General features: G+C 41.5%; 1 protein-coding gene across 2 annotated transcripts in view; it reads right to left on the reverse strand.

The window, feature by feature from the left end:
• Nucleotides 1-16,593, reverse strand: part of ARMC2 (armadillo repeat containing 2) — a 486,620-nt gene that overhangs the window by 114,765 nt on the left and 355,262 nt on the right. For both annotated transcript variants that reach the window (XM_085611202.1, XM_085611201.1), the window contains exons 12-13: nucleotides 11,067-11,166; nucleotides 3,347-3,662 (exon numbers count right to left, since the gene is read on the reverse strand). In XM_085611202.1, coding sequence (XP_085467328.1) covers nucleotides 3,347-3,662; nucleotides 11,067-11,166 — 416 coding nt within the window. The remainder of the gene's footprint in view (nucleotides 1-3,346; nucleotides 3,663-11,066; nucleotides 11,167-16,593) is intronic.

The following is a 16,593-nucleotide window of genomic DNA, read 5'->3' on the forward strand; positions in this document are numbered from 1 at the left end:
TCGGTGTTCACGATCACCACTTCTGGATAAAGAAGAAAACAGGAAGGTTGCCTTCCAACCGGTTTATATGGAGTAATGAAACATCTTTTGCCTACAGAGCACTGATAAATAGTTTTCCAGAATGAGGTCTTAACCAAACTGGGATACCTCCGCGGTGACCTTGAGCCATAAGGCCGGGGGTTGTTGTCAACCATCTCACTGCTGAAAGAAGAGTTGGGAAGGTAAGCATGTATTCGGACCAGTTGACAAAATTCTGGACCCTGTATTCTGCCATAATATCTGAAAAATTCTCACATGCAGTTTGACAAGTGATGGCAAAATGTATGCATAATACTTGCAGGCTTAGAATCTATTGGAAGAAGTTGGTGTGTTGGTGTTGCAATACATAAATAGGTTTGCTGTAAGCAGAAAATCGTTTGCAAGCCCCAACTTCAGAATACCCATTTAAAGTGAATCCTTCCCAACAAATATAGAGAGGATTTTAGGTAGTTGACTGTCAACCTAATATTGTAAGGGATCGTCACACAGGGCCAAGCTGTCTATTGCAAGTCTTTGTACGACATGCTTAGTCTGTAGTAGTCCAAGCAGGGTAGCATTAAAGCCAAGTAGAGTAAAAATATTATGTGGCTGTCTGGAGGCCAAAAGGTAGTGATTTGTACTGATACCATGGCAAACCAAAACAGCATTTGTGCACCTGTCAGATGGAACATTAAATTAAGCACCCTGCTGGACCACAGAACACAACATGTTGTTGGTTTGACAGTACCAGAAGCAGCATCCTGAGTTACTGACAGAAACTGTATATGTCTAGCACAGAGTGAAGTGAATCTCTATTTTTATACATGATAACAAAGCAGTAGAGGCGTTGTCCACTTTCTGATGGCAAGACTGTCTCTAAAGCTCTCAAGAGGAGAAACCTCTGCACTATGTGCTATCAATGGACCTCTGTAAGGGAGCATAGCCCTCAGGAACCAGCAATGGTTCCCAGGAGGAGGTTGTGATTTGGAGCCACTCGTGGTTGAGACTGAAAGCCCTCCCACCACTGGACTGGTGTGTGTCCCTAGCAGTGAAGCGGCTTTGGGTGCTAGTCCCTCGAGAAAGTTATTTGAACTTCTTGGTCACAAGTGCAGGCTGAAAAGTGAGCTTCTTATCCATCCTGAAGTACCTCCACCTGTATTTATAGGTAATATCAGAAGAATAGGAGTCAGTCATCTTTTCTCCTGGCCCAAGGGTAGTTTGCAAGAACTGTACACTATATCCCAGGGGCATTGCACCTGTTTTTTTGCAATGTGTTAGCTCAGCCTCTTTTTATGCACTTGAGTCTCCAGAAGTAAGTGGCAGAGGATATTAAAAAAAACACATCAATGGCTACGTCATTTCTCCCCCCACATAGATAGTTGCACAGATGTTTTAAGGCAATGTCGATTACAAAAGCAAAAACAGTTATTCTTGGTGTGGTGCTTTCTTGGTAATACACACCGCCACCTGGGGTATAGTCGCCGGAACACAGGAATCCTGGTTGGCAATATTCAATGAACAAAATACCCATGCAGACACATGCAGTCCACGGTTGAAGTATATAATTAGATATAATAATCTTCTTGTTTCAGACTTATAGTTTGGCGTAATAGATGCTTTATTCTCTGCACAGACATGATAGTTCAGTAGAAATAAGTTCTTCATTATATTCATCAGTAATGAAGAACGTATTTCTACTGAACCATCACATCTGTGCAGCGAATGAAGAATCTATGACACCAAACTATAAGTTTGAAACAAGAAGATTATTATATCTAATTATATACTTCAACCGTGGACTGCATGTGTGTGCTTGGGTATTTTGTTTATTAAGTGGAAGAGTAATCAAGGGTCACTGTAGAAGGTGGTATTCACTTTAGGTCTGGTACAGTACAAAAGAGCAATCACAAACCAGATGTCAAAGTCCAATCAGTGGTGTAAAAAGAGTGTGACTTGTTTATATCTACAAAAGGGACGGAGGTTAATTAAGAAACAACAAAACAACCTCATATCGGTTCTGGCACCTCAGGGTCAACATGCAAGCTCAAAATGATATAGAAAACCTAGAAATAGTAATTGCCAAGTTACCTATTCAGTGTTGGCAGTGCTTAAGTTGTATCTAAATAAGTATTGGGCCCAAAGTTTTGTTCCGAAGCCTGCAGTTGCCACTATCAAAGGTCAGGGTGGCGAATATCAAGACTGCGTACTCGTAATTCCATGTAATGCACCTTTTTCCAACACCAGACCCTCCCTGTCTCCCTATCTAACCACTGCTGGTTCTTCTTCATGCATGCTCCCTTTGTCACTGTTTTCCATATTTCTCTTCCCCCTCCTTTGCATCTTTTGTGTCTGTTCTTCCTTGCTCTGGATCAAAGTTTGTGGTGTAAAAATACATAACATGTCAGTCCCCAAAATGAGTTCCAGTGGGCTATACCTGCAATCAACAACTCAAATTAAGCACTGATCTTTAGGCTCAATGTGGGGAAGTGATCAGAATCACTCAGAAATGCGTCTGCTCTGGTTTAATACCTGAAAGTCTGACTATGCTTTCAAGAAATAAATACTTGGTTTTGGTTCTCATGCTCTACTCAATGAAATATACAAAGTATTTCTGGTATCAGACTGAGATTCCTAGACAGAAAAGCACGGAACTGCAGAGGTAGCTGAGCGGGTTACTTGGAAGCTGCTGCAATCATCCTAAAACCCACAGATATGTTTACTGTAGGTGGAATGGGGAACTGTAAGTGAGCAATACTTTCTAGGTGTATTTCAATGTCTACCATGGGTCCTAACAATGATCCTACAAGAGCCCTTGATAGACTCCATTTGCAGGATCAGGAAAGATAAGAACGTCTATGATGGGCTAATGCTTCTGTAGGGTGTTTAAGGTACCACATAAGTCCTAAAAAGCATCTGCAAAACAACTGCTACTGTAAATATAAATTATGTATTATTTCCAAGACGGGTCCTCGATCAATGAAAAGATAACTTGATGGGCTTAGAATAACATATAACCTTTCCTTTCCTAGTGATTCATACTTTTAAATAAAGACACTATAAAGTCACAGAGGAACAAATTATGCATGTAGTAAGACACCTTACGAAAATCTAAAGTGCTGCATTGTTTATGGATTTAAAACACAGTGTTCAGTGTGAAGCTTACAGCACTGAATCAAACCTTCAGTTACTGTCTGTCTGTCGTAAACAAATAGTTATGTTAAGGTTTTATGCTCTTATTGTGGTCTGTAAAGATTAGCATGTTACCGTAAATTGAACTTAAACATCTGAAAACAAAAAAAAAGAATCACACCAGTCATTTGGACCATACCCAGCACTCTAACAAGAAGATCCACACATTGTTGGTTAGCTGACAGTGCAGCTCCAATACCAGGATGAATGGAAATGTTGGCAATCACTCTTATCAGTTTTATAAGAATATCTTCCAAATCAGAAGGCCTTTTTTGATTCTTGGTCTTTTCACTGTCCATCCGTACTTCAGTTATTTTCATATCAAGCTCCAGATAAGTGCTGAGTAGTGATAATAATGTCTCAATGCTGCCCTTCTCTGCATGAAACTGTTCACGGGCTTGATTGTTCTTTGCCGTTAAGTTACCAATGGTAAAAATAATTCGAACAACTAAATCCTAAAAAAAAAATGAAAACGTTTTCAATAAAAACATTGCTATGACATTGCTTTAGGTATCAAATTACAATGAATGTAAGTTATCTCACAAATCATGTGAAAACAGCAGTATCACAAATTATCTTATCATTAAACATGCTTCAGTCCTTATCGGCTATCTCTCAATGACACAAGTTGCAACAAGCAGTCGATGCAAGATTGGCTCAAACTCTGACCTTCCATCATGATCCAACAAAAGGGAGACCATACTGCCCATTGCCCCCACAAAGTATCTGGTGACGCATTGCAGCCATCACCCTCAAGATTCCTCCAGTGGTACCTCCACTAGTATTGTCTGTGCCCATGCTGAGGGATAACAGTGAATACGTCCAGACCATAACTAAGAGCTGTCAAAATTAGACACTAGTCATGTATCTTTGGAGAAGGAGAACCATTGACTTGAAATTCAAAGCTCACTGGTTGAACTATGGTAAATGTTTTGTATGATAATGATGTGGTCCATTCCATTAAGTTTAGGGCAGATTGTATGCATGTTTGAGGAGATTTAGCTAGATTAACATTTTATTTGTCTGACACACAACCACTATTACCACTAATCATCATAAACTTTATTTGATTTTTGTAACATAAATCATACATGTATACATTGCAATGGCATTACACAAACATCAATATAAAAATATATCAAACCTATACGTAGTTTAAAGTATATATCATCAAAAAATATAAAATGCGGGAGAATCAGTAACTCGCAGACAGTCATAAGCAAGATTCATGGTGCAGAGGGAAGTGTCACTCAGGACAACCATTAAAACTAACGTCTGTAGACAGAAAAGACTAAAAGCTTGCACTAAAAACACCAGCCAGGAACCATGATACATAAAAACACAGTTGAGATGTGGATAAAAGTTGCAAATATAGAAATGCAGGTCTAAACTTTTTTAAATCGATTGACAACATGAGGGGCCTTATATATTTATGGCAAAGGGTAGTGAATCTGGGGCAGATAAGTACTAGGTCCATGGTTTTGGAAACTGATGCATTATCACAAATACAAAGAGGCAATTGAATGGTTTATTCCAAATACCCTTGGGGAACATTAACTTATGAAATATTCCCAGTCTAAAATAAGTCAAAGGACGACAATGGTGGTTGGTCATTTCCAAGAGGCGGTAAGGCTCGATCCCGTTGACAGATTTTACCATTATGTATTTATGCATCGACTGCTTGATTAAAGCAGTGACCTCCCATTCAGCTGCCACCCTAAGGGAGAAGTTCTGCTTAAACCAGGAAAGATCTTTTTTTCAGTACCCTAGGGATCTGAGAATAAACCTTGTCTCCCTAAATCTTTAAAGGTGGACTTTATGTAATGGAGCCATGATATATGAGATACATTGTCCAAGCACAAACAGTCCCGGAGCGCTTAAAGAGTTGTACTAATAAGTATGCTATATAACTATTCATATATTGCACATTGCAAACTAAATTATCTCTAAGCGCTGGAATATTAGGTGATGTTATAACTCAATGATACCAATTTCATTGACCTGGAAAGGATGAAACACTATTTCAGCTTGGCTAGCATTGAGACCTGTAACAAGCAGATTCCTAGGTGAATATGAACCCTCTGAGCCTTAAGGGGCAATGTGGCAATGCATCCAGTGTTGAGGAACACCTAGTCTATTTTGGGAATGCTCTCACAACCATGAGAAGTGTGTAACTGAAGGGCAATGTTTGATGACAAGCCAGAGCTTTGCACCAATCCATCTGTGACTAAGCCTTGAAGCCTTGCCCCCACACATCTGACAGTTTAGCTTTAGGTTAGTTTCATTTCTCTCCTTCAATTTCATAGTCATCAAAATAAAAAGTGGACATGGCAGGTGTGTTGTCTAGTGAATGGGAAAATACTACAAGAGTCACTACAATGAGTAACTTATACCTAGCTCAATGTCTTTAAAATTATGGGAAGATGTCAAGGTACTCAGGAACAATGCAGGCATTTTCAGTGCTCCTGCTAGCAGCGCCAGCCATAACCCAGATCCCAAGCTGGTGGGTTTAACTGCAGAAATGCCACCACACATCACCTCCAGAAGCCAAGTAAAGGAGAGACAAAGAACTATGAAATGCTATACGTCTAGAAGAAAATATTCACAAGAAATATAGGACCAAACTTAGCATCAGATCTGACAGACAACTTCTGATATTTTAAAAAAGAGTGAAGTGTAACCCTTTGTTTGATATAATCAACCTATCTTACAGAATGTGTCTGTCAAAGGCCACCTACACTACAAAGGTCTTAAATTCTGGAGCCTGAGTATCGTCCAGATGAGTATGTTCCCCTAGCTATATAATCCCAAAACACACAAGATGACCCGTCCAGCAATAGAAGCCTCAGAGGTCTGCTTGCCTGAGCTAGGGTCACTATCTGTAACAAATGATCTCTTAATACCTTGCCTTATCCAGCTCTTTCGGTATGCAATTGGCATGCACTTTGCAGCCTCTGAAGTTGAATAAAAGAATATACAAAGGAAATGTTGTGCTTTGTGTAGAAATCAAATAGAACCTTCAGAAAGGATGAAGAATGAGTTCTTAAATTAACTTTGACCATACAAAATAAAGTATACAATTTATGGGATTACTTGCAGTTCACTGTGCACTTAAACAACATACACTGTCTTTCAAGTCTTCATTTCAGCTAAAGTATATGTCAAGGGTTCTACCGGCTTAGAAGTGAATAGCGATTGAAAAATAATAAAATCTCAAGATGCTGACTCCTCACCTCTTGAAGAGGCAGAAGCGGAGTCTTGAGAGGTAGGGGAAGGAAAACTAGCCCTTTCACCACTGAGGCAGATGTCACGGATGAGACTATTTTGCCAGTTTCGCCTCTCTTAGTCGTGAGGCAAACCTCTTCTCTATACCTCATCCTCCTTTCTGTTGTATTACATTCCTTTATGGAATGAGTTTAAAGGAGGCGAGTCATCCTAAAATTATTGCTTTATTTTCTCTTCTTTTTACTTCAATGGCCTGGATACTGGTCAAACAGTGCAGGCATGGTGGCTAAAATGACAGCAATGCCAAAAACCTTCTGGAAAGCCAACAAACCAACGGTTGGGTTTGCAGTAAAAGATGATGGAAATACAAAAAAACCTCAAAGGATGTCGAATCCATTTTTTTAAAAACCTAAAAGTTGGAGTTCATAGCCAAAAATAGCATTGAAAACATAAAAAAAATATTTAGGAACCTTTTCATAGGTCAGAAAGTAATGAACTGTCGTCCTGCTATGCATGATGGCATAGTACAGTCTTCTGGAAGTGGCACAGATATATTGTTACTGCTGTGCATTAGGACACCATTTCCTGTTTAAAATTCTCCCATTAGTGTGCTCTGTAGTGGTTTTTCAGTCAACTCAACTATTTTCTTTCAATTTGGCTGTTTGGACAGTATCTTCCTAAAATAAATAAGACACATAAGGAAGACTCTACAAAGACCACAAACAGATTATTGGGAGGTGGGAGTGATAAATTGTGAATGTAATCAAAAGTAGTAGCATTAGACCGTAAACTAGACAGAAGAAAATGCAGTGCAAAGGGGCGCAGCAGGGACTGCCTAGGTCTCACACAGAGTCCTTGCTCAAGGAACTACAATCAGAATCTGTAATAAAAAGTGAACAGTTTTAGGAACAATGTAAAAAAAAAAATCTTTTACCACCACACAAATACCCAGACAGAGAAAATGCCTACATATGTAATACTGACAGCTGGAAGAAACAAGTGTTTGGGGTTTTAAACATGAAACTGTTGCAGGTAGTTTGGTCTCATCTATAACTTCCAGGGTCCTATTGTTCAAACTAGATTTTAAGAAGGCATGGCCGTTAGCTTAAAGAACACCTTCTGAGGATGCACCTCTGTGCCCCATGCATGAACAAAAGTTGTAAAAAAAACTGCAATCCTCACTTGAGGCACCTTGAACTTTGAGTGCCGCAGAACACCACCAAATGTTACGGCATGCCAAGAAATTCTGGTGCTCTAAAGCACATATGTTGCTTTCCAATACAAACAAAAGACACATGCTAGTTGCTTTCACTTGAATGCTTCAATGCCAGATGCACAAAGTGACTATTAGTCTACTGCAGGGCGGTGTCTTTCTGTGAGTTTTTCTTACATTAATTCACTAAAAACATTAACTATTTAGAATTATTGTGATCCAATAGAAATTATGAGCAAAAATGAAATTGGTTGGACAAACTGAGACTTAAGGCTTAATTAACAAGCATTTGCAATGCAATCGGTCTTGCATTAGTGAAAGTTAGAGCTATTGGAGTTGCAAATGACAATGTTTGTTAGTTATGTTTTTTGTAAAAAATATCCCAGCAATAGCATAAGCAATAAAAGAAAATCCATGAAGCAAAGAAAGGGTGCAGTACCACAGACTGTTACTAGGTGTCCCTCTGGAGTTCTAACGAGACCTCTATTAGCTACATAAGATACTGCACCCTTAATGATTCACACAGATTATTGGAGCTGGCTCGCAATGCCTTCCAACTAGCAGCACAAAGACGGGAAGGAGAGGGGCGCGAGAAAAAGAAAACAAAGAAAAAACACACAAAAAAAAACCACTTATCGGGGATAAGCAACTAACTGCCTTTTTAGGTACAATTATGCCATGTACCGCTACAATATATTAACAAGAACAAGGCACTAATGCAAGAATGATGCAAGCTGTTACTTCACCAATGTTGCAGCCATGCCTGTACTTCATAACAGCTGACCTTTCCTCATGACAAGGGACTGTTACTTCCCAGCAAACATGAAGTGGCAAACACGTAACAGATGTTACAGAATCCGTTACACCAGGGGTCACCCGGTGTCAACAAGTAACAAGAGCACTCCGCTCAGATCATGTGGTAAATTGGACATAGAGGAGAAGGCATGCGCAGTTGGGAGTACACACAGGCGCACAAACAGAAATACATACACACAGACACACGCCCACACATCTCTGTTTGCCTGGAGGTGCAGAGTAGTGCTTAACTCTGTGTCTCCACATGCAAGGTCACAAACTCCATGGCAGCGTGTTCACTTAAATACACAAGACCTTTGAATTCCAGCATACAAAGACTGCCATTTTCATTAGACAAGGGGCAGCCTGTGGCGACACAAGGTTAGGAGCAGCTAACAAGAAAGTTTGAAATAACAAGCCAGCGAAATGGATACGGGTCAAGCAGCCCAAGAGAGCGAGCAAACCAGGCTGCCGCCATGACCCGCTGTCTCTGCCCTTCCCCGTGTCTAACCAATGATGGATGGCGCCATGTGAGGAGGAAAGTGGGAGGAACAGGAGAGGAGGCAGCAGTGATTGGATGTGGCCTAACAGCTAGAGCAGTGGACCTTGAAGCTGGGGAACCTGGTTCGAGTCCCTGCGTCGGTTCTGGCTGTAAATTGAATGTGTCTGTCTGTAATGCAACTGGTGGTCATGTAAGGTGCTCTGATTCCTGCGGGTCCAGTTCGTGTAGGCATCTGGACATAAAATTAATGCAAGATTGATCTTGCCCTAGGCCCCAAAGAGTCGACTAGCCCCTTGGGAATGTGGTATGAAGCACGGAGATCTTGTTCCGAGATCACGGCATAGGAAAGTATAGGCTACTATCACCAAGAGAATAGGAAATACATTAGTCAATCTCAACTTGGGATCCGTGCAAACAATTTCACTTTTCTAAAGGTCCTAGCAAATGAAGTGTGTAAGCAGCTGTGGCAAAGAGGTTTGGGGAGAGATTAGAAGGTACTAGCTTTTGAGCCCTCAGTTTTGTATTTGGGCCCCTAATCTTCTCAAGTTCCCCGGTTTAGGAATGGCACAAAAGCCTTTTCACTTGGCTGTAGTCAAAAGCAGGGTACAAGGCTGCTTAGCAAAGCTATGGTTATGGGTCGAGAAGCTCAAGAGAGCGAGCAAACCACGCTGCCGCCATGACCCGTTGTCTCTGCCCTTCCCCGTGTGTAGCCAATGATGGATGGCGCCATGTGAGGAGGAAAGTGGGACGAATAGGAGAGGAGGGAGCAGCGATCGGATGTGGCCTAATAGCTACAGCAGTGGACCTTGAAGCTGGGGAACCTGGTTTGAGTCTCTGCATCGGTTCTGGCTGTAAATTGAATGTGTCTGTCTGTAATGCAACTGGTGGTCATGTAAGGTGCTCTGATACCTGCGGGTCCAGTTCGTGTAGGCATCTGGGCATAAAATGAATGCAAGATTGATCTTGCCCTAGGCCCCAAAGAGTCGACTAGCCCCATGGGAATGTGGTATGAAGCACGGAGATCTTGTTCCGTGATCAAAGCATAGGAAAGTATAGGCTACTATCACCAAGAGAATAGGAAATACATTAGTCAATCTCAACTTGGGATCCGTGCAAACGATCTCACTTTTCTAAAGGTCCTAGCAAATGAAGTGTGTAAGCAGCTGTGGCAAAGAGGTTTGGGGAGAGATTAGAAGGGACTTGCTTTTGAGCCCTCAGTCTTGTATTTGCTTTTGGGCTCTCAATCTTCTCAGGTTCCCATGTTTAGGAATGGCACAAAAGCCTTTTCACTTGGCTGTAGTCAAAAGCAGGGTACGAGGCTGCTTAGCAAAGCTATGGTTATGGGTCGAGCAGCTCAAGAGAGTGAGCAAACCAAGCTGCCACCGTGACCAGTTGTCTCCTCCCTTCCCTGTGTGAGCCAATGATGGATTGTGCCATGTGAGAAGGAAAGTGGGAGGAACAGGAGAGGAGGGAACAGCAATTGGATGTGGCCTAATGGCCAGAGCAGTGAACCTTTAAGCTGGGGAACCAGGTTCTAGTCTCTGCATCAGCCCTGGCTGTAAATTTAATGTGTCTGTCTGCATTTCATCTGGTGGTCATGTAAAGAGCTCTGATACCTTTGAGTCCATTTCTCGCTTTATAACACTGCAAAACACGCCTTTCCTCTCTGCCCTGTCTGTGCACCCACTCAGAGCCGAGGCAGGCAACGGACGGGAGGTGGTGGTCGGAGGGCAGCCCAACGGGAGAGATGAAAATGAATTGGTGGGAACCACACACTGCAGGAGAAGAAACCAGCCATCAGCTGAGCGCCAGCCGATGCAAGCAAAAAAGTGTGCTTCACAAAGATTTAAAAGACATGAAGAGTAAGAGCCCATGTAACAGGGGCAGTCCTCATGGGAGGTTATAACAGTAGAAAAGGAGAGACTACTAAGCAAATTAACCAACGAAAAACAGGTATTTATAAAGAACAGTCAAATGACACAATTACAAAGATTGGGCAGTGCTTAAAGCCCATATTCCAGACACTGGATGTCTTGAAGACACAGTGCATGCGCTGCCTAGGCGACTCCTATAAATAGATACGTCAGTGAATTGAAAATGTTAAATTAAAAACATATAACAAACCTGCTTTCTTGGGTGTTTATTTAATACCTCCAAAAATAAGAAGTAACATCTCGGGCATTCTGCTAGAGCTGCACAGCAGTCATTGTAGGATGAAAGTTTGCTGCAAAAACATTTCATGGACAAAATTAAAAATACTTATTTTTGCAATACACTTTAACTTACACATTGCATTGACACACCGTGCATAATAGCATTTTTGTAATACAGGATTATCAGGAAAGGCAAATAAAAAAGCCATGTAAATATTTATTGAATTCACGCATGAACGTTTCTTAAACTTCAGATGATTGCTCAGAGTCCAGTGCGTTGGTGAACATGATATATATCAGAAGGTTTTCGCCTACATATAGCTTTAGCTGTTTGAGCGCTATTTCCAGCACACAACACACGCCACAACAAACAACACACACGTACACATACAGTAAGAGACTACTGGACAAACCTCTTTCAGCCATAGGCTCTGTGGTTCAGCTAGCTTTAGGCAGTGGTTAATTGTTCCCCCATAGATAACATTTTGTTTCATTATTTATACTAATAAACAAAGCTATTCCAAATAGGGATTATAGACATGTTTGCTAAAAGACTACTCAACAGCCTTTAATAAAGTCTACAGGAACTGCCTATGGTGTAGATGGCATTCATGGGGTATTGATAATACCTGAATACACTTTCTAATTAGTTACATAAGGAAACCTGGGGGCAAGTCAAATGATCTGATGGGCCTGGTCTCATACCAAAACTACAAATGGCATAAACAAGGCTGCATCTCGGCCCCTTTACTGATTTCACTATGCATAGCCGATCTGCCAGAGACTTTTGCTCACTCTGATGGATACGCCCCAAGTTTGGACAAGAATAGGTTATTCATCTCGCTTACACGGATCACCTGACGCAAACAGTTTCTTCAATGTCAGTTAACTGACTAAATTATAATAATTATACAAATGGACTAACAGTCAACTTTACAAAAACTGAAATTATCTTGTTTCGATGCCCCAGTGCAAGATTTATATGGACTCTAGACACTTTTTTTTAAAAAAAAGTAGTTAATTAGCCATACCTTGGGATTAATATTGATAACAAATTAAACTGGAACTTCAGATCTCAAAGCTAGACTCCAGAAGTATGCAGGTTGCAAGCGCTATTAAACACTTTTCCGGTAAATATGGAGGACGGGCAATCAGATTTTTTACTAAATGAACCCTCCTACTCCATCGCTCTTGCCCTTTATTATAAGAGTAATCAATAGATTGGAGAAAATACTCGTTATTTTTTTTTGTAATTTACTAAATGTTAGGTCATTCACGCCTCACTGTAGACAGTCTAAAACTAGACTGCATTAGACTGTTATTTTACTGCAGCAAATAACACCTCATTTGTCAACTTTACCTGTGATTGCATTTATGCAGAAGAAAACACTCTATAAAAAATCTAATCTGCAATTAAGTTCTACTTATGACTCCTACAGTACATACCCCAACTAGGCAATGAATAAATATACTCACTAAAGATGACCGAATACCGTCATTGGAAATACTTTCTTCTATGAACAGTTTGTAGCATAAAGCTTTAAGAACAAATTAAAGGCATGGATTACCACAAAGATTTACTTCAAACATCAACTTATAACAAATTAATTTACGTGCAAAACTCTTATAGCGTGTAGAGATAACTCTATTAAGAATCCGACATTGAGACAAAGACAATAGAAGGTTTTATAAGACTGATACGACTACATTACGATCCATCAAATTGAGGGTTCATAGAAAAATTTGGATAACCAGCAGAGAAAAAGTTATCTATTTATAATAGATGCAGAAATGATGGAGCCCATGTTTTGACCGTGTCACAGTTTGCTTCATCTGCATAAGAAATATTTGCCGCCCTTTTTACGAGGAACTAATTTTGGATCAATTAAGGAGGCCAGTATATTTTGTTTCGAAGGCATATCACAAAGATCCATAGCATGTTTAATTAAATACTTTGAAGTGGTTCAAAATTATCTTATAAAAATATTATAATGATCAGATGACACTCATCTGATTATCAAAAATGTATTAAGATATATTAACCTGCTATTATATGCTGAAGTATTAATAATTAATAAGATCTGGCCACTTACATTTCAGTGTACATAGTTAGGCATACTTAATATTATGTGCATAATTTCGTTTTAACTTGAACTTGTTTTCAGCTGTTATATTTTAACGGATTTTACATTAATTTCATACCCCTTTATTAGCACCTACTCTGTGCATACAACAACCAGGAGAGTGATTACTGTGCTGTGGACGCGGGCCCCTTCGCTGGCTGCTCTGGCGGGAAGAGGTCTCAGACACCACCTGGACGTTCTCTGAGGGACCCTATCCCTACCCTCTGTCCTTGCTTGACTAGTGATACACAGTTCAAAACTGCCTGTTTGCCCCTGGGTTTTGACAGGAAGGTGAGATGGGTCTAATAAAGGTAGGAGCAGTAGGGCACCCACTCTTGTCAACCAGTCACTCACCCATACATTCTCTGAGACACCTAATCACTCCATTATACAGTCAGTCACACACCCAATGAATCATCCATACAGGCACTCATACACCCACTGATTTACCAATACACCTTAGTATATATATTTAACACTTTAACCTTTTTAAAACACTTACAGTCACCGGGTCATGTCATCAGTGATGCCATTTGAGATGTTATCAGTGATGTCACTGATCATGTCCTGAGTGATGTAATATGTGAGGTCATAAGCAGTACATTGAGGGGGGAGTGAGTTATAGTTAGCTCAGCTAACTCTAACTGCTGAATTACACTGGTTTTGTATGAGTGAAACCTGAGCCTAACTGTAATGTCCCAGTAACCTTGGTTTCTTACAGTGAATTTCTAAGGCTTTTTTAAATGCTAATTTCTGACTATAACGTCCCTGTAACCTTTGTGTTTTTTCAGTAATTTCAATGGCTTTTTAAGTAGTAGTAGCATTTGCAGAGTGGTGGAGAAACGGGGCTGGGCCTCCGTCCAACTGCTAGGAATCCCATGGTGTAGGACTTACAGGAGGTACAAGGAGGGCTTCTTGGCCCCCAAGGTCCCTCAGGAGTTAAGTGGACTTGATCCCCCAACCAGTAATTCACCAGGAGATGCGTTTGCAGAGTGGTGGAGAAAGGAGGCGTGGTGTCCGAATTCCTCTTAGCAATCCTGTTGTGCGGGACTTACTGGAGGTAACAGGAGGGGTAGTTGGCCCCCAAGGACGTCCTTGGGAGACAACTACCCCTATTGTTACCTCCAGCAAGTTCCACACAGCAGGATTGCTGAGAGGTTGTCGGAGGCCATGCCCCGTTTCTCCACCACACTGCAAACACGCCTCCTGGCGCACTGCCAGTAGGTGGATGAAGTCCCCTTGACTATTGAGGGTTGTTGGGGACCAACTACCCCTCCCTCCTGTTACCTCCAGTAAGCCCCTGGCACACTACTGGTTGGGAGAAGAAGACAACTGTAGTCCTGAGGCCCTGCTCTCCACCTAAATTTGGCAACTTCCCAGAGTTCGATGCTTCTTTTTGGCATATCTCTCTCACAATTGATTTTGGGGCACCCGTAATTGTTCTCTTACCGTAATCTAACTTGGGGAGGACTAAAGATTGCACCACAGTCTTTAGGTCTTCAATGGGGATAGAGCCGCTCGATATAGAGGAGTCGATGATTTTGGTCCATATAGGAGAGATGATGCGACTTAGATTTTTAATAAGTGCCGCAGGGAGGGGGTGAGATGTGTGATGTTGGCTTCATGCTAGTGAGTAATTTGAGGACTTCTTCAGGGATGTGGTTGAATTCAGTTCAGGTTACATAATTTTTCAATTGCAAGGTGCTGAGGTTGCTGGCCTGTGTTGAGGAGAGGGGGAGACAGCCATCATTTGAAGGTAGGGCTTTGGGTGGACCATTTTCGCAAGGGGGGCATCCTTGGTGCAGGGTGCGGAGGTGGGTGATTCCAGAGAGAGTTCGATGTTATTTTTTCAGAGAAAAGTGTTGTGAATTCTTTGCAGCGCTTAGTAGAGTGAATAATTGAGTGTTTGGTGAAAGGGGAGGTTTGCTGATTGATGACGTTGAAGACGTCTTTAGGTCTGTTCCTAGACTGATCAAGTTAGTCTCGGAAAAAAGTAGGCTTTTTCTCTGAAGATTTGTTTTGTATTTTAGGAGTTCATCCTGGAGGATCGAGAGACTGGTTAACGGGGGAAGCTGTCTCCAATTTCTTTCAGCCAGTCAGAGTTGTCATCTCTCATTGTTAAGGTCTTTATTGAACCAGGGTCTGGAGAGGATGCTTCTTGATTTATTGAGTTTCAGAAGGGGAACTGCATCAACGAGTTCTGTCATTTTTGTGTTGTAGTAGTCGGTAAGGTCATTGGCAGATGAGAGGTCAGGTGGAGGTAAGATTTGGGAACTGACTAATGCTTCTAACTCTGTCTGGGGAATTCAATGTATGTTCCTCACCCAGTGCTTGGAACGGTTAGATTGGGGATGGGCCTTTGGGTGGATGGCATTGTGATCGAAAAGAATTAGAAGGTGATCAGTCCAGTTGGATGGTAGGATAGTGTGTGGTGATAGGGTGTTATGTTTAGAGATGATTGTGTTAGGAGTCGAGCCCTTATTGTGACTTGGTTTATTGCAATGTTTGGTAAGGTCGTTCACTTCTAGGACGGTGGATAGGGGTTGTACTGTAGGATCTTCAGCATCATTCAGATGCAGGATTAGGTCTCCTAGTATGATGTCTGTGCTGCCTTTTAAGGAGTTTTGCCCTATTGTTCAGGTAAATCTTTGAGGAGTTGTGGGTCATCACCTGGATAGATGACATGACGTTTGATGGGGATGGGGCCTTCAGGAAACAGCTGAACTCCCAAGTATTCAGTGGTAGGGTATTTGGTGGTACGCAAGGGAGTTAGGCAAGGATCAATTTTGTGTATCGTGGCTACTCCACCACCACTGCAATCCTTGGGGTGGCAACAAATGATTGAGAAGTCCGGTGGGGTGAGGAGGTTGATGTAAGGGGATGAGTGGTCTTCTAGCCAGGTTTCCATTAGAAAACAGATGTCAATCTTCTATCGTAAGATAGTTTCAGCTATTTCAGAGGCATGCTTGGCTGCTGATCGACAGTTTAGTAGCATGCAGCAAAGTTTAGGTAATGATCTTGGAGCAGGCTGACTGGTTTGGATGGTAGTTAGTTAGATGTGCAGCCTGGGGGGATGAGTGGTGTTCAGGGTTCTATTTGTGCCAAGGATGACCTGGATCTTGTGGTGACAGTGTTGGCTGATAGCACTGTCATAAGTGTTGCTCAGCATTTCAGATAACAGCTGCAACATTCCAGTCATAGAGGGTCTAGGTTTGAGGTGGTGATGAATGTAGGGGATGGTTTGGCTAGGAATGAGGGATGGGGGGTCAGAGTGAGTGTTTGTGGCAGGATCGGTGTTCACCATAGATGTGTGAGGTTGGGGGAGGATGTGGCTAATCTTTGTGTCCATACACAGCGAATTAATTTCTTTCATAA

Source organism: Triturus cristatus, chromosome 6, assembly GCF_964204655.1.
Source record: "Triturus cristatus chromosome 6, aTriCri1.1, whole genome shotgun sequence".
Taxonomy (NCBI): domain Eukaryota; kingdom Metazoa; phylum Chordata; class Amphibia; order Caudata; family Salamandridae; genus Triturus; species Triturus cristatus.